The sequence below is a fragment of the Pectinophora gossypiella genome, chromosome 3, assembly GCF_024362695.1.
Source record: "Pectinophora gossypiella chromosome 3, ilPecGoss1.1, whole genome shotgun sequence".
NCBI classification, from domain to species: Eukaryota; Metazoa; Arthropoda; class Insecta; order Lepidoptera; family Gelechiidae; genus Pectinophora; species Pectinophora gossypiella.
In genome coordinates, this window is record NC_065406.1 from 1,706,344 (window position 1) to 1,723,913 (window position 17,570).

The following is a 17,570-nucleotide window of genomic DNA, read 5'->3' on the forward strand; positions in this document are numbered from 1 at the left end:
GTGTACAAGTAGGTAGGTAAGTACTTCAAGTGAAGTTTTTAAAATTTTGAATATCTAGTGTACTAAGTTTTGGATGCCAATGTACTTGAATAAGGAGGTGATAAGCCTACAATAAAGAGGTACGTAATGGTTTGCCTAAAGATGGCAGTCTTGCACTGTACTTACTGGCGAAGGTCCGTGTTGCTCTATGACTGTATTGCGTCGTCAATCTGATAGTATTTAAAAAAAAAACGTGGGACGTTGGCGCCATCCCGCGGCTTTTTGCCGCGAAGGGTCATCACGGAGCTGTCATTATGGCGCGATGGAAAAATATTAAAATAATTATTACAAGGGAGCTCAAACTTCAAAGGAGACTATTGTGTTAACGAAAGTACTAGAGTGAATTAGGTAAAGTAATAAAGTATTTTATGGTATTAATAAAACAACAAACATTAACTACACAAAAATGTATTTTATTCAATCTGATGGTCGCAATAACATTGAACTCGTCGTCGTATACATGGTGTCCACGCCGCTGCTTCAGACTTATTACGTGCTTCGTATTATTTATTATTATAATTTATAAACTCTAAACAATCGGTATACTCTGTGTATCGTGAATGTGGCGCGGCGTTGCGACAGCGGCGCTTTACAATCTCAATGTTCCACAGCAATTTTAAACATTTTTCAATTTAATTTTCGTTTTTTCGTATACTGTTTCAGATATTTTGTTTTAGAACACATCAACTTAATGCTAGCAAAATTTTACATATTCAAACTATCACTAAGTGGAACTAATCATACGTTAGTTTTGATAATAGATAGATCTGCTAATTTCGGTCAAATCAGGACGACGTAAATAATAATAATATGTAAAATGATTAACATTAACTATACGAAGTATTAACTTATGACTAAATGAAAAAATAAATTTTTGTGCTACAAACAGTATAGCACCACAATAAAAATATAAATATTTTTGTTCTGATATTCACAACTCCTGTTCTAAAACGAAAATCGATTTGAAGACGTGATTATGTTTGTATGTAGGATTTTCGCATTGACATTAGTTCGGAATACTTAGTGTGCGCGGGACTAACACAACCGTTAAGAATAAAATATTAAAATTGCACACAAGAGGCGCGCCGGGCGGGCGCCGGCGCGGCGCAGCCGGGCCGCTACTGCTCATACTGCACAAACTCGGATATTCCATATAACTTTGACAAATATACAAAGGAGCTTCAAAGGATATGCAAGATTAAAGGAATGGAGTTATCTACATTGTACGAAGTGAGCAACTTTGATTTAAAAATTTGAGAATAAGAATATTTATAATAAATAAGTACATTTTATAACTAGACGTATACATGAAGTGCCACATCGCCGGGTCCCGCGCCCGCCCGGCCGCGCCCGTCTAGATACTAGTCAGCGCAAAATATCTGAATACTTACATTTAAATATTACACTAGATTAGCTTACAACTATCGTATATTTATTTATATCCACCGCAGGGTAAGACGAATAGGTAGTGAACGTTACAACGAGATCCTGCCAAACATGTGATGCTTTATCATTACTATAATACTGCCAAATTATACTTCCAAATTATAAAATTATCCAAATATCCACTGGTCAAAAATAATACTTTAAACAGCTGCCGCATTGACAATTTGATTCGATTAAAAACAAAAGTAAAATATTAAAAACAAATACTGGGTACAGTCAGTTCGGTAGTAATACGTGAAGAAATTATTTATCTCAATTACATGTTCTTCCAAAAATACGCTAAAATATGTTTAGTGTGTAGTATAGTATACATGTCCTATGTCCTAAGGCAAAGTCGGGCGCCCGCGGCCGCGTGACGTCACGATGATAGGAGTTCCTCAGCTACTTAAATATAGTATGTAATGTAAAATGGCAATTCAGTGGAAGCTGCACAATTATGTGTTGACCCGTCACCTGCAACCAACCAACACGCGCCCATTAGTGCGCCGCCGCGCCGTCAAACGCATTAGCCACGCGGCGATTGAACACGTCTAGCCGGTAACCACCAAATCAGGAGTTTTAAATTAAACCAGTCGGGTCTGCATGACAACCGCGCGGCGTGAATTATATTGAGCGCTTCGACTAATAAACGATACGAATGCTATCTACGTAGATGGACGTCAAACGGCTATTGGTCGAAGGCCTTGATATAATTCGCGCCACGCGCTGCGTGGTTACCGTGCAGAACCTACAGGTGGCCGAACAAGTATTAGGTATTAACTTGGAACCTTTTTGTGGCTTGCGATTGGAACGCTTAGTTTTTAAGATTTTCTTTTTTTGCATTGATTGCTGATTCCTGTAGACACCATCTAATTTTAAGTTATACCCGGGTAATCGACAGGCATAAAAATTATGAAACACTTAAATTTTAGGCATGAATTTTAAAAACCCTCCCAAATTTTTATATTGGCCAATAACCCGACAGAATTAAGTTGACAGCACACGTCAAACTGGTTGCATACCAGCGAGATGCCTATTTTATTCGCCCGGGTTATCTATTATTTTAAAATTAAGTTCTAAATCACCCGTCCCTTTCCTTTTCGGCGGATAAGAAAACTAACATAAAATAAAATTAGGAGGTGTCTGCAGGAATCAGGGCATTACGTATGACCTAATCTAATGTGAAGATCCTATAAATTACCTCAAGGCCGGGGTATCGGCGGAGCCTACGGCGAGAGGTCCTGGTGCATAGGATCGTAGCCCATGGAGCCGTCGTAGCCCGGCTGCGGCTGGTCGTAGGGCGGGGCGGGCAGCGAGTAGCCCATGGAGTCCTGCGTGGGCGCCGGGGACATCATGGGCGTGGCCGTGCCCGACGCGGCGCCCATCGAGTACGGGGACGCGCCTGCAGCTAAACGCACACAGCACGTTACTTCCATACAGTTTAATTACCTAAATTATTTGTAAAAAGAATTGTGAAAGCCTGGCTGGAATTATAAAAACTGCGATTTGCGTTTTGATATTGGAATTGTTTCTTGATAAAACTTGATCGCAGCGCCATGAGGCGTTTTCATATTTCTTAACAGGCTTTACAGTGCGTCTAGTATAAGTTGGCAAAGTGAAAAACCAGAATTATGTAGTAAAAGATAGACTGCCTCCATTTTTGACAGCTTATTTTAGATGCACTGTATGTATGAATTATAAATTGAATTCCATTAACTTCATTCAAACGCCTGTTAGATCTGGAGATCCAACCCTAGCTTTCTGAGAGCCTAATATAATTGAATTTAATATATTTATAGTGCCGATTCTGGCGGTCAAAACTAAATTTTATTTTAGTTTGACAACACTAAAATAGTGTCGTTCTTCACTTTCTTTGAGTGCTAGAAAGAGATAGAGCTACTAGAAGTACGATAGCACGGCCGTTATGAACTGAGTCATCTGTCTGATGATTTTTTGTACGGAGCATCCAGGGCGTGGCATTCCTCGTCTACGCACGCGAAGAGTCCAGGGCGGTTATAAAGCAACATTGCTATTTGACATTTGATTGCATGGCGCACTTTTATATGGGCCAATGTCAAATTGCAATATTGCTTTTTAGATGAATTGCTTCGATGTGGCCTTTTTAACTCACCAGAACGTATAGCGGCCCTAATAGTTATGTGCTTTTTTACGTGACTTATTGCCGCAGATGGCATTAACTACTTGGCCGGACAAATGGAGAGCGCTGAGGGCTCTCACTCGGTACGGTCACGAGCATTAATATGTATACACTTTGTTGGTAACTTTTTTGACAAATTGAACTGTAAGTCTCACTAAATGTCAAATATGTTAGTGAGACTTACAGAGTCCTAAAGTGGGTACATTATGACTGTACGACATTTAAAACAACAGGCCTGAGGATGCCCGGTTGGGAGCGAACCTAGGCTCAATAGTTACGTGCACAACTCAGTTCGGAAATGACGACCGCACTATAGTCACAGCGCCGTCAAACTAGAATAAAACAAAGTTATGTCCGCCAGAATCGGCAGTTGTATATTTGTTGTAACTATATAATATGTTTACTGTAATATGCCGAGGCTCTCGCTGGCGGGGAGCTAGCCTCGCGCCTGCACGCGCCAATCCATGGCAAGTCTGTGTACGGAAACGATATTGCAGTATTTGCAGGCCGCGGGAATATATTGTATTTTATTTAGAAGTCGACAACTAACGTCACTGAGTCTTATTAAATGAGAATCGTAAGGTGCATCTACATCGGAATTTCTTTATGAGCAATGCCTCTAAATTAAAGTGTGGTCGTACCTGTCACTTTAATGTTTCCAAATCATCTCTTCTCTCGTGTGGGTTGTGAGGTGGTTTACCAACCCCATCAACCAAATGAATGAATGAATGTTGTTTCCAAATGTTACTGAGTAACATCTGATCCGAAATAACTTATTGTTTCTATTTTTTAAATTGTTAATACATCAATGTTGCCAGTAAAAGTGAAATTAAAAAGCAACAATCAGTCGCCAAAGTTACTATACATTTTAGTTCACGTTTTACTCAAAGTTACTCAACAAAAAGTAACTCCGGTGTGGATGCACTAAAGGTCTCTCTACACACAGGCGGTACCGGCAGCGTCCCCGGGTATACAAACTAAAACAACACAAACTCACGACTATATCCCAAGTGGGGTAGTCAGAGGTGCATCCTTCGCAAGGTGAACTAAGTACCTTATTTTTTTTGACGTGACACAAGTGGCATTAACTTACTTGGCCGGACAAATGGGGAGCGCTGAGGGCTCTCACCCGGTAACAAAGTACCCATACCTATTTTAATACAATAAACGTTTAAAAAAATACATTTACAAACAATACCCTCATGAGAACGCTCCCGACATCGCCTTTGTGTGTGCAGACATATACAAAATGTAATGCGCTCAGTAAGACAGTGTTCCTTACCGGCTGCCTTCTTGGCGGCGTACAGGTTCGCCTCCTCTTGCGCCTTGCCGATGTTCTTCTTGTAGCGGATCCGCTTGTTACCGAACCAGTTAGACACCTGTGGACAAAGGTTGCGAATCAAAATCATTTATTCAACGTTAGCTAGTGTCCAACCAGTCAAATCAGCTACTAAAGACCTAAATAAAGATTTTATCTATCAATCTATCTACTTTTTACTAAACGCCTTCCTCTCTTTTGTTGTAGCTTCCCTTCTATGATGTGTTTAATAAATTTGTCGTGTCTTATTAAGTATCCAATCATCTTGCCTTTTCAATAACTCTCAATATTTGCCTCTTTTCCCATACTTCCTATCATAATTCCGTTTTTCATAGGGTCCGCTTACCTAACCTACCCAGGTAGCACACTGGCTGATTAAATGTCGAACCTGCCTCTTATTTAAGTGTAAAAGTGTTATATAAGATGTTTAATGGATTTTTTAGCTTCCATAGGCTGTTATGAAACTTTGAAATAAGTTAGTTAATCAATGGTTGGTAAAAGGTACATCTAAAATACGTAATTAAGCTGTGGACTGCATACGAGTTCATAGTTAGTGTTTTATAACGTTTTTTGCTGTTGAATGGCTGAAAAATATTCTTTTATAACGGCAGCTGATTAACGGTACGGCCCAGTGGTGTTCTAACGCTTAAAGCTGGTGAAGGCATCTTTTATCAAGCTTTTACACTACTTGTGGTCTATTTTGAAACCAATAAACAGACTTCTGGTTAAAGCTGTAAAATAAATACTTTAAACAGCCTGCAGCTGCTTAAAATACGTTAAAGTATAATTTAATTACTCCTGAAGCTGTAAAAGTGTATCGAGTCGTATATTTTAACAGCTTGGATTGCAAAGCTGTTTTGTGTAATTTTACGTGTCGTGTAGTGGCTTATAATTCTTGTAGAAACGTAGTGTCATTTATGCGTACTTTTATAAAGATCATCACATTCCGGCAAACCCTTATGGAACTTGTTGCTCTTGATGACTCCGGTTTGGGCTCTGATCCGCCATTCAGGACAAAGGATTTTATACATATATATATATATATATATATATATATATATATATATATATATATATATATATATATATATATATATATATATATATATATAGATATATATATATATATATATATATATATAGATAATACCGGTTTAACGGTTTTTATTATTTGCCAAAGGAGCCCTAATATGCTGCATAAAGTAGTTGCTGAAATACGATATACCTCATTAGTCATTAGAACTGCGTACCCCAAAACCTTGTAAAAACTAAAAGTGTAATTGAAAGTATCTTATGCAGAACATAAGCAGCCTGTGGCTGATTATTGGTATTCTTTTCAGCAAATAGAATCACAAGATATTTTTTCAACGACTTAAGCTGAAACCTTATGGACGCCATAACTAACCTCAAAAATACAGTTTTTATCAAATTTTAAATCCTAAATTCTTCAAAACTACACATTTATTTCACATAATAACTATGTTTAAACTTAAAGTACGTTCATAAAAGGGTATTATATATGATTACAAGTAAAATTGTACCAAAAGCTTTTTCACTCGAAACTTATCTACACATTTATTTCAATATAATTAAATAATTCTAAGGGCGCATCAATTATTAGTTATAAATTAGTATATACTACACGATAAAGTTGCACTCGCAATCTGAACTTATTATAATAATCACTTGTTCAAGTTACCATAACTCGAAGCAGTAATATTTTAATTAAAAATGGGTGCCATGTCGCTGTTGAATAGAAACTTATTCTTCTGTCGTTAAAAATTTAAAAATATTAAATATTTTTATATGGAAAGCTGAAAAAAACGTTTCAATTGGATACCGGGTACGTCAAAAGCTGCGCAAGCGCTGGATATGTTAATCTTAAACAGAATGAAACGTTTCGAAAGTGTTTATTGCAGCTTTAATTAAGCCTTTATTAACGTAAACCACAGCCTATTTTCAGCCATTATAATACCAAAGGCTGGTTAATTTGGGGCCCTTTTTGGCTGAAAAAGCGCTTTTTCAGCTTTAATACAGCCAATTTAAATACCGTCATACAGCATTGATATTCTTAACCAGCACTTGTTCAGCGCTTATGCAGCAATTTTGTGCTACCTGGGTAAAGATTTCACATGTCCGGTTTTTTGATCATTTATGATCCGAACATAAATTGGAAAACAAATTCGTCAATTATTGGTTTAGGCCTGTGCTGGGTTCGACCCTGCGACCTTAAAGTGAGAGGCAAGCATTCTACCAACTTGGCTACCATGGCTTCTCTTCTTTTCCCTTACTCTCGTGATAATTAGGTAGATAATTTCCAAATCAAAGATAAATTATAAAATTCTGATTACTAAATAAAGACAGATCTAATGGTGACAAAAACATTTTCTTTTTACGATTTAACCTATTTATGAATTTTAATAAAGAAATACGTAATAATAACTACGACATTTTGTCACGTCACAGATTGGTTTTTCATACAAATTCCATAGTGATTTCGTGTTTTGACGTTTAGTAAAAAGTAACTGTTTTGACTAGCTGGAAACTAGACTATTACACCAAACAAAGTGAATTAAAACACATTCTAAAAACAATAAAAAGCATCATTTACCATGGGAACGACCATGTGTCTAACCAGTAACCATTACACGACTAGTGTACCTGCGACACGCTAATGCCGCACTGAGCAGCCAATGCCGCCTTCACCTCTTCACTCGGATACGGGTTAGCGAGATGCGAGTAGAAATACTCATTGAGGAGCTCCAGAGCTTGCTTCGTGAAGTTACGTCGCTTACGGCGCGCGTCCAGGAAGCTGGAAATATTTTCGTAAAAGTGTTAAGGGGTAGGTTTACCTGCGAGACAGTAATGCCGCATTTACGGGCCAACTCCTCTTTCGCCTCTTCACTCGGGTACGGGTTCGACAGGTGCGAGTAGAAATACTCGTTGAGTATCTCCGAAGCCTGCTTGCTGAAGTTGCGACGCTTTCGGCGCGCGTCGAGGAAACTGCAAGCGGGAATTTCGTTTAGAAATTTTTGAATTTTGATTTTCGAACGGAGGCCAAAGTTGAGCTGGCGTTCGGAGAAAATTTGTACATATGGAATAAATGTTAAAAAACTTAGTCTCATAATTTCTAATATACATAAATATGGAATATTAAATTTATGCTTTGTTTTTATTGCTTTACGATTGCTTGTTATGACTTTTATATTGTTTTTGTGATAATATTCTTGGAAGTTGCATTGCTATAAACATTACGCATTTGCGATGAGAGTTTTTATAAAAAGGCTATGTTTTATGAAGTATTTTTAAAATTATAAAAATTACAGAATCCAAAGATTGGTAAGTACTTAGTAACTATAAAAAAAAAACATTTTTATAAAGACGTCAACGATAAAAGGAATATATTTTTAAGTACATGTATAATAATGGTTTTTCAATAGTTTGGTGATCATGTCCAGCAGTAGAGGTGCTTCGCGTAACCCTTAGACAGGAGTGATCAATGAGATGATATAAACTTTATTTGATAGTGTCTCTGCCAGGGCGCACAAAATCAAGTTCAAAAAATAGAAAAAAAAACCTTGGCGCGTGACTTACCGTGAGCGCAGGATCATGACGGCCTCGCAGGTGGACTGTTTCAGCTGCATTTGGATGGAGCTGAACTTCTTGTGGATTATCTGCACCATGCGCTCTATCTCCTGTGACAAACACATTTACAATTAAAGTATTTATAAAGATAATTATTTTCTCGAAAGGGAAATAGTGTTAGAAAAAAAAAAGAAAATATATTGATTATACTGTCGGTGTAGCATTCTCCATGCTACTTGTTTTAGGGACAAAAAAATTTTTCCTTCCGCCCTATGATCTATGGTATGATATGGATATGAAATCGCTTTAAGCGATAAGGCCGCCATTTGCCATGTACCTAGTTAAGTCTCGTTTGTAACTATTTTCTTTTATTTTGGTGCAATAAAGTACATTTGAATTGAATTGATTTTTAAATTTGTAATTGTCTGTTGTACTAAGACAATAGACAAGTGTTTTTTGTCGTAAATTGTATGTAAGTCAGATATAACACAAATATCTAATAATTATATTTTTTGTTGTTTACATGTTGGATTGAAGATATAAAAAATCTGTTATTTTTCCAGGCCTATATGGCTTTTGTCGGTGGTAAATACGCAAAGCGCGTCATGCCAAAACACAAAAAAAGTTCGTAAAAAAATAAAACTTCTGAATGAGACAAGTAACATGTACATATTCGGGACTGACCTTAGGTGTGATGGGCCTGGTGCGGCTCTGTTCGCGGAGCAGGTTCATGACGTGGGTGGTGAACTCGTTGCAGGCATTCTCGTACTTGTCCAACTCCTGGTGGTATATCTGCCGGATCTGCGCCAGCTTGGCGCGGTAGTCCGAGTGCTCGATCGCGTTATCTGCTTGAGCCACAGTGCCTTAAGTTGCAGCGAGGACAAAAATTTACACATGCAAACACCTTCCCAATTACTGTTACCACACCAGACAGCCATTTGCAATTTGTTTATTTTTTTGTGCAGATTTTATCCACAATTATTTTTTATTTATTAATATTTATTCAGAACAGTTTATTTTTAGGTGTTCATAGTTTCTTAGAACAACTTCTGTAATAGATAAAACTGCAAATGCCTTTATTTGTTAGTATTTAATATCTAGTTGAATCACACTACATGCTATATTATTTAATAATTCGGATTCAAATTTTGTAAAAAATTCTTCTTCTATTGCATACTACGAAATAATATGATAAGCATAATGTGTGACTTCTTATTTTTCTTCATTAATTGTTATAATTTGTACTTAATGAGAAAAAAGCGAATTAAGTATTGATAAGTTGTAAGTACACAGCTAATAGTACTTACAACATCTATAATATCTTACATAATCTATAAGTTGTTAGCTGGTAAACCCAAAAACATCTACCTACTAGCAAAAACTCACAGTATTTCTAACTAGTACATGTTCAATTTTGTACAATACAGATGGCATTGTCCAGATTTAATGTTAATCACCTATTTTCTCATTGCTTGAGTACAAAAATATAATGTAATGGCAGAGACATAAAATAATTGTTGCTTGATATTATTATCACATTATGTATAGAATTATGTTGTTACCTATATATTGCTTCTCCTTATTTTGATCAGAATAATAATGGGTGGAACATCTAATTGTGCCTGGATGTAATACTAATTACTAGGGTCATCATTTATATCAAAAAGCAAGGCTAAAAGATGCATATGTCTGTTATCCTTGAAATTAGAAGATTTAATTTAGGCAACTCTGTACAGCGCCATCTACATTTTTTAGGAGAAAATGCCAGGGTTGATGCGGTTGGTAATCCACCTCACAACCCACACGATAGAAGAAGAAGAAGGAGAAAATAGCCCCTCATTTAATTAAAGTGTCTTAACCTACCTACATTTTAGTTTTATTGTGATAGAGGGAAGTGTTCATATATTGTTAAAAATGAAAATTCAAGCAAATTGCATGCAAGCAAACAATCACCAATAAAATAAATTATTGTATATTTGTTGTGTAATACCAATTATGTATGTAGAGAGATAGGAAACAGGTAGAAACCCTTCAGAATGTAAATGTTTACCTATTATACACTATATTTTATTTATTACTGTCTCAATATTATGATATAATAAGTAATAATAACATGACATTATAAGCCAATATGCAGTGTAAGGTGCAAATATATCCATCAGCAACAATTTACCCCACTCGCCAGCCGCAGCGGAGGCCGAGGCTGCCGCACCCGCCCCACCGCCCTTCTCGGGGCCCGCGACTCCTTCCGCGATCAGCATGTTGTCCAGCCGCATCAGCTGCGGGTCTGGGGGCTCCTCCTCTTGCGTATTGCGCAGGGACAGAACTGACAATAACAATTCAATATAACATATATCCACGCATTAACACATACATAGAAATAATAATTACCGTAGGCGTCGAGCATACCTGTCTTCTCTTTAATTTCACACAACACTGAAAATAGGGCAGGCTTCATTCTATGACAATTGAGCGTATGTTTTCTAGCCTGCGCCTCGTCCAAACTCTGATCGGTGATGTTCATGATTTGTTGCAAGATCTCCCCGATGTCTTGCTTACGAGCTTCGCCCTCACCCGAGGCGGGCGCGGCTTCGCCACCGGCTAAGCCGTAGCCCTGCGGTCCCATCAGTCCGCCGCTATGCGCCATCATCCGATTTGGATCGTCCATTTCTTCTCAATCTCAACACATAAATCTCCCTAAACTTACACTAACAACGTATACAGATTTGTACGTAGTGAAAACTGTGATCTAGTAAAAATAAGTCGATAAAAATACAATAAAGCTTTGCTGGAGGAAAAGCCACAGCTTCTCCCTCCTCTCCAGCAAGCAAGTAATAAAATGGCTGCCTTCTTTGTGCTGTCAAAGCTGAGATATTCGAAAAAGAAAACAAATAATTAAAACTATTTCTATCACATTTCAACACATGTAATTCCAATAGCAGGTGAAAGCGATAGAGAATAAATGTTGCCATAGGAAAAGGAATGATTGATCGCCTTGTTATCTGTTTGCACTTGCGACTTTGTGACTATTTTGCGTCGCTTCGACAGCGCTGCAAGTTTTTCATTTAGCAAAGGCAGGCGCATGCTTGATGCGATAGAAAATAAGCCTAAATTTTTAAATAGAGTGATATATACTTCAAAAAGTTAACCAAATTAACAGAATACTAAATAAAATCAAGTAAACTATCAAAATTATGCATAAACTGAATGTTTCTGTAATCCATAGAGCACACGTCATCATTTTGACGCAAGAACTGTCACTTGACATTTTTAAAGATTTCTTCACCACGATTTTCAATTTCGTCAGCACCACGCGACCAATATTGCCGGCCAACAGATGTTTAAGTAAAGAGTGCAGTTTACTCATCTAGTTAAATGAGAAACTTTCTTACTTTAGTGTATAAATGTAGTGTATTTAGTAAACATCTGCCAGTTGCGTGTACACAGTTGAGACTTTCACACAGTGTCCCACAGTGGGGGAGTAATAAAGTTCATAGAAAGATCAAGATCCCCAATCCTCAACGAGAAATAATCATGGCTGATCCCAAGATCGAGGAAATCCTAGCGCCTCTGCGTGCTGCTGTCAAAGAGCAGGGTGATATGGTTAGAAAGCTAAAAGAAGAGAAGGCTCCCGAAATCGATATCAAGAAAGCAGTAGCAGAGTTGAAAACAAGGAAAAAGGTGCTAGAAGACAAAGAACTAAGTCTCGCACCAGCCGAAGAGCTCTTTGATCGCGCTAAAATGGAAGATTTAATTAAGCGGAGATTCTTTTATGACCAATCCTTTGCTATTTACGGAGGTATTACTGGACAATTCGACTTCGGTCCTATGGGGTGTGCTCTCAAGAGCAATATGATCCAGCTGTGGAGGAAATACTTTATCCTTCAAGAGCAAATGTTGGAGGTGGATTGCTCCATACTCACCCCTGAACCTGTACTGAAAGCATCTGGACATGTGGAAAGATTTGCTGACCTCATGACCAAGGATGTCAAGACTGGAGAGTGCTTCCGGCTAGACCACCTCATCAAGGCGCATTTAGAAAAAATAAAAAGTGAGAAAAACACCAAGGCAGAATTGAAAGCAGAGATTGAAGATATCATTGTTAAACTTGATGGCATGACTGCTGATGAGATGTCAGCTTTGATGACGAGATTCAACATGAAGTCACCAGTGAGTGGCAATGATCTGACACCACCTATTGAATTCAACCTTATGTTCAATACTCAAATTGGTCCCTCTGGTCTTGTTAAAGGTTTCCTTAGACCTGAAACTGCTCAGGGCATCTTTGTGAACTTCAAGCGGCTATTAGAATTCAACCAAGGTAGGCTGCCATTTGCAGCTGCACAAATTGGAAATTCTTTCAGGAATGAAATCTCACCCAGATCTGGACTGTTAAGAGTGAGAGAATTCACTATGTGTGAGATTGAACACTTCTGTGACTCGAAGGATCATCCTAAATTTGAATCAGTAAAGGACACCCAAATGCTGCTATACTCTGCTGACAACCAAGAACAAGGCAGACCTGCAGAAATCATGAGCATAGGAGATGCAGTGTCTAAGGGAATCGTGAATAATGAGACTTTGGGATACTTCATGGCAAGAATTCATTTGTACTTGTTAGCTGTTGGTATAGACTCCAAGAAGTTAAGATTTAGACAGCACATGGGTAATGAGATGGCTCACTATGCCTGTGACTGCTGGGATGCAGAGTGCCTCACCAGCTATGGTTGGGTAGAATGTGTGGGATGTGCTGATAGGTCAGCCTATGATTTGACTCAGCACACAAAGGCCACTGGCATCAGACTTGCAGCAGAAAAGAAACTCCCAGCTCCCAAGCAGATTGAAGTAGTGGAAGCTGTAGCTAACAAGGCTGCCATTGGCAAAGCATTTAAGAAAGATGCTAAAGTTATCAATGATGCCCTGGCAGCAATGGATACTGCAGCTCTAGAGGAATTACAGGGCAAGTTAGACAATGATGGAGAATTTGCTCTGTCCACTCCCAATGGTGAATTCAAACTCACTAAAGACCTTGTTAGTGTGAAAAAGAGTCAAAAGACTGTCCATGTGGAGGAAATTATTCCAAGTGTCATTGAACCCTCCTTTGGTATTGGTAGAATTCTTTACTCAGTGCTGGAACATAACTTCAAGATGAGAGAAGGTGATGAGCAGAGAACCTACTTCTCTTTGCCAGCTACTGTTGCTCCAATGAAGTGTGCTGTGCTGCCATTGAGCAGCAATGCTGAATTCCAGCCATTTGTGAGACAGCTCAACCAAGAATTAACAAATGTTGATGTATCCCATAAAGTCGACGACTCTTCTGGTTCTATTGGGCGCAGGTACGCCAGAACTGACGAACTGGGCGTTCCATATGCTATCACAGTGGACTTTGATACTCTCAAGGAGCCTCACACCGTAACATTGAGAGAAAGAGATAATATGGGACAAGTTCGACTAGAAATTGCAGATGTACCAGCTGTGGTCAGGGACCTCTCTAACAGCAAGATATCATGGGCTGATGTGGAAGTCAAGTATCCCAAGTTCGAACAACAAGAGAGCAAGGGCGCCGCGGCATAGATGACGCAAATAGGTTTATTTACACAGCTGCATTGATCTTGCATTATACTTCTATTTATTGTTAGCTGTAAGCTTCAATGTATAAAATCAATTTCTAGTTCCAACTAGTTTTGAGCAAATATTTTGCAATACACTATTGATTTTATGGCTCATCTTTTATTTTACTGTGCTTGAAAAATCATGTAACTACTTTGTAACTGGGTAAATGATATACAAAGTCTGTAAACATTAGTCATTATATTTTAAAGACAATTCTGAACAGTTTGCATTAGATAACATTAAATTAGCGTGTTATCTGTGGCGGCGGTCTCTGGATCGCGACCGCTGGCGGTGTCGGTCACGGGAGTGCTCCCGGTGACGATCGCGGCGGTCGCGTTCGCGGTCCCTGTCGCCCCCGCGGTCGCCTCTGTCACGCCGATCCCGATCTCTATCCCTTTCGCGCTCGCGGTCTCTGTCCCTATCGCGGTCTCTTTCTCTGTCATCCCGCTTGAATTTGTCTTTTGGGTACCTGAAAGTAGAATACATACATGAAATAAGAACAAAGACAGTTCGAACAAACGATTTTGAATTATCGAACTTAGAATGTATGTATTATATAATAAAAAAAGAAGAACGAGCATAGTTAGTTGTTTGTTGTCCCTCTCTCACCATACATTTATGTATGAATGAAAAACTGTCAAAACATACTTGTCCTCTCTGTCTCCATAGTCGCGGCGGTCACGGTCGTCGTGTTCCCGTCTGTCGGGCTCTGTGCGCGGGTTATAGCCCCCGCCGCCGCCACCTCCGCTGCCTGCGGTGCTGGCCCGCTGATAGTTGTTCGCCACTGGTTTCGTGGCCGCACTCTGCCTGCTATGCTCTGCTAGCCTAGTTCACAATAGAATTTATTAAACAAACATAACATTGACCATTTAACTCGGCAATCCTTGACAATGATGGAAAAACAAGACCAGTCAAAAGACAGCACATTTAATACATGATTTTATTAAGTACATGTACAATTAATTATAAATATCAATATACAGGGTGCTAGAGACATTGTAACGAAAACTGAACAATGATTCAGTGTTGATATCAAGAGGAATTTTCCGTCGCAAAAGTATCGAACAGAAAATAATTAAAAAATCAATACTTTCATGAATGAAATTTCCGACAGTAACTTGATATCAACTCAGAATCATGATCTGAATCATCCCCCTCAGTATTTGTTACAATGTACTAACACCATACAAATTTGTATGGCTACCTGTACAGATTTGTTTGGGGTGTAAATGACGTCGTAACGAATACTGAGGGGGATGATTCAGCTCATTATTCTTAGTTAAAAATTCCACTTGATATATAAACATTTTCCTCGGTATTCATTATGATATCACTAGTATCCTGTATTGAATACAATTTACATATATTCTATCTTTAGTTCTCAGCCCTTGGTAAAAATTGGGTATTTGGAAGTCTTGTGTAAACATAACAACATAGGTGTTGGCATGCACCACTGCCAGGAACAGGAAATACAATACCTGTTATCCTCTCCACCTCTGTGGGTAGGTGCTGCTAAAATATGGCTGAGGAAAGCAGCTGAAATGAGAACAAATAAACAAGTTTGGAGGCTGTAATACACAGCCTATTTAATTCCCACTGTTGCACACATGCCTTTAATAGAGGTGGTATTTAATTTTAATGACGAATCTTTGAAGATCCAAATATTGGAAAATTTTATGCAACAATCAAGAGGCACATAACATTTTGAATCTACACTTATGTTATGTGGCATAAAATACCATAAATAATTTAGGATTAATTTCCGTTAGTTCCGAGAAAAAGTCCCGTAGAAAACGTTACCTACTTCTGCTCAATCTGCTTCTGTATGGGGACGGGGATGCGGGGGAACAGTGTGCTGAACCAGTCGAGTTTCACCAGCATCTGCCGGACGAGGGTGCCCATAGTAGTGGGGCCGCCACCGCCGGCGCGGGGGTCCACTTCCTCCTCGTCGTCCAAATAGTCTGCATACCAGTCGAACAAGTCTGCCGGTGGTTGTGTGTACCGAATGTACATAAAGCCTGGGAAACCAATTACAGGGTCGTTAAGACTTGTATGATCAAATAAAGAAATGCAACAGCTATACTTTTGCTGTAAGCATCATCTAAAGTTGTTGCTGTATATGGAAAAAATTAATGTCTTGTCTGCAATATTTTATCTATGAAAATTACATCTCTATGTATATATTATTTTTTAAAGGTGATAGATAGGTAAGGTAACCCTAATGGCTCTAAAGATACCTGTAGACTTGCAAGAACTCTTCTTCAGTAGTTGTTGCAGAGGGTATTACTTGTAAGAAATAGCAGAAAGTTTAAATGTGAAGGGTATAGGGAATAGTTTAGGTAAGACTAAGGTCATATAGTTTCTATAATTTACCAAGAGCTCTTATATATGGAGAGTCAGTGTGCTGCAGGAGTCCGTTGACCTGTTTCCGAGTGAGACGCAGTGTGTACAGCTTGTAGAGCAGGCAGAATGCTGTGGACACAATGCCACCTGCACCCACTCCACGCACCTGTAAATAACACATGTGTGGCACTTTAATCCACATATTGAAGTGGAGTTTAAGAATAAGTTCTCAGGTCACATTTTATTTCCAACTTCAGTAGTAAAATGCTGAACAACATACTCACGCCGCCACACATGCCAGTCTGGCCGGCCGTCTTGCGGCTGCCGCGCTCCCATGGCTCCAGGTGCTTGACCTGGTAGTAGATCTCGTCCACCACCTCATGGTATGTCTTCAACTTGAACAGATGCACTGCAGACAACACAAATCACATTAACATCAATCCATCCCACTCCCCAACGCCAACCAACCAACAAAATAAAAAAATAAAATATACAAAAATACAAATCCAAACTCCTGTGCGTTGGTATGTTTGCTTACCTACCTTTGAAGTAGCTAGAACCTTGGATATTGGCTAATATGAGAGGGTTCAGATTCATAGTTTGTTCATTACCCCATATTGGTAATACATTATGCTGCTTGCTCGTTTTCCCAGGCTTTTGCTGGTTGAATTCTGCAAAATAAATAATGTTAAAAACGTATTCCTCAAGAGGCCGTCGCAAAAAACTGGAGCAACACTCACCTTCGGCTTCGGTCATATTACCGACTTATACTAATACCTATTGTATGATTGAGTTTAGAAATATTAGTAGCACCGTTTTCAATACAATTCTACAAGATTTTCTTTCACATTCATTTAAAATTCTAAAATGTGTAATGAAAATGAACGCTTGACAACAACGACAAATCACAAATATGGCGGCCGTTCTACCATAGACAATATAGATGCTTAACGGAAAAGCGAACGAATGAATGAATGATATATTTTTCTGTATAGGTAACACTATAGACATAAAATTTTATTTTTTTTATACAATTTTTATAGCAAAGGTTTTTGTAAAACAGGCTTATTTAAAAAAGTTTTTCCAAAC

At 38.5% G+C, this 17,570-nt stretch overlaps 3 protein-coding genes across 9 annotated transcripts; 1 reads left to right on the forward strand and 2 right to left on the reverse strand.

The window, feature by feature from the left end:
* Positions 1 to 431: 431 nt before the first annotated feature.
* On the reverse strand, positions 432 to 11,378 carry LOC126380526 (homeobox protein extradenticle). Of its 6 annotated transcripts, none has more exons than XM_050029998.1 (9): positions 10,917 to 11,378; positions 10,699 to 10,851; positions 9,210 to 9,370; positions 8,535 to 8,635; positions 7,793 to 7,943; positions 4,905 to 5,001; positions 4,027 to 4,095; positions 2,666 to 2,872; positions 432 to 1,938 (listed from the first exon to the last, which is right to left on the reverse strand). In XM_050029998.1, exons 1-8 carry the CDS (start codon positions 11,191 to 11,193, stop codon positions 2,691 to 2,693), a joined length of 1,191 nt encoding a protein of 396 aa, XP_049885955.1. In that variant the 5' UTR covers positions 11,194 to 11,378; the 3' UTR covers positions 432 to 1,938; positions 2,666 to 2,690. The 6 variants fall into 6 exon arrangements, with proteins under 6 accessions (XP_049885955.1, XP_049885963.1, XP_049885972.1 ...); XM_050030006.1 differs by having other exon boundaries at positions 10,935 to 11,376; XM_050030015.1 differs by lacking the exon at positions 4,027 to 4,095 and having other exon boundaries at positions 2,666 to 2,866; positions 10,917 to 11,377.
* A 387-nt stretch (positions 11,379 to 11,765) lies between these two features.
* LOC126380171 (glycine--tRNA ligase) lies at positions 11,766 to 14,244 on the forward strand. The gene has a single exon (XM_050029444.1). It carries the CDS (start codon positions 11,901 to 11,903, stop codon positions 14,097 to 14,099), a length of 2,199 nt encoding a protein of 732 aa, XP_049885401.1. The 5' UTR covers positions 11,766 to 11,900; the 3' UTR covers positions 14,100 to 14,244.
* A 77-nt stretch (positions 14,245 to 14,321) lies between these two features.
* Positions 14,322 to 17,417, reverse strand: LOC126380576 (pre-mRNA-splicing factor 38B). Of its 2 annotated transcripts, XM_050030106.1 has the most exons (7): positions 17,222 to 17,414; positions 17,024 to 17,152; positions 16,766 to 16,890; positions 16,512 to 16,647; positions 15,943 to 16,156; positions 14,787 to 14,963; positions 14,322 to 14,607 (listed from the first exon to the last, which is right to left on the reverse strand). In XM_050030106.1, the coding sequence occupies exons 1-7, from the start codon at positions 17,235 to 17,237 to the stop codon at positions 14,391 to 14,393; spliced, it is 1,014 nt and encodes a 337-aa protein (XP_049886063.1). In that variant the 5' UTR covers positions 17,238 to 17,414; the 3' UTR covers positions 14,322 to 14,390. The 2 variants fall into 2 exon arrangements, with proteins under 2 accessions (XP_049886063.1, XP_049886054.1); XM_050030097.1 differs by having other exon boundaries at positions 17,024 to 17,417.
* Positions 17,418 to 17,570: the final 153 nt, after the last annotated feature.

Excerpts from the sequence above, each read along its gene's own strand:
- LOC126380526 (XM_050029998.1), bottom strand. The coding sequence starts at position 11,193 with ATGGACGATCCAAATCGGATGATGGCGCATAGCGGCGGACTGATGGGA. Across the intron at positions 9,371-10,698 it reads CGCTGCGGCTGGCGAGTGGG|ATAACGCGATCGAGCACTCG; the intron begins GTAAATTGTTGC and ends TGGCTCAAGCAG. Across the intron at positions 5,002-7,792 it reads GCGGCATTACTGTCTCGCAG|GTGTCTAACTGGTTCGGTAA; the intron begins GTAAACCTACCC and ends CTTTGTCCACAG.
- LOC126380171 (XM_050029444.1), top strand. The coding sequence starts at position 11,901 with ATGAGAAACTTTCTTACTTTAGTGTATAAATGTAGTGTATTTAGTAAA.
- LOC126380576 (XM_050030097.1), bottom strand. The coding sequence starts at position 17,237 with ATGACCGAAGCCGAAGGTGAGTGTTGCTCCAGTTTTTTGCGACGGCCT. Across the intron at positions 16,648-16,765 it reads AGACTGGCATGTGTGGCGGC|GTGCGTGGAGTGGGTGCAGG; the intron begins GTGAGTATGTTG and ends TGTTATTTACAG. Across the intron at positions 14,608-14,786 it reads TATGGAGACAGAGAGGACAA|GTACCCAAAAGACAAATTCA; the intron begins GTATGTTTTGAC and ends TTCTACTTTCAG.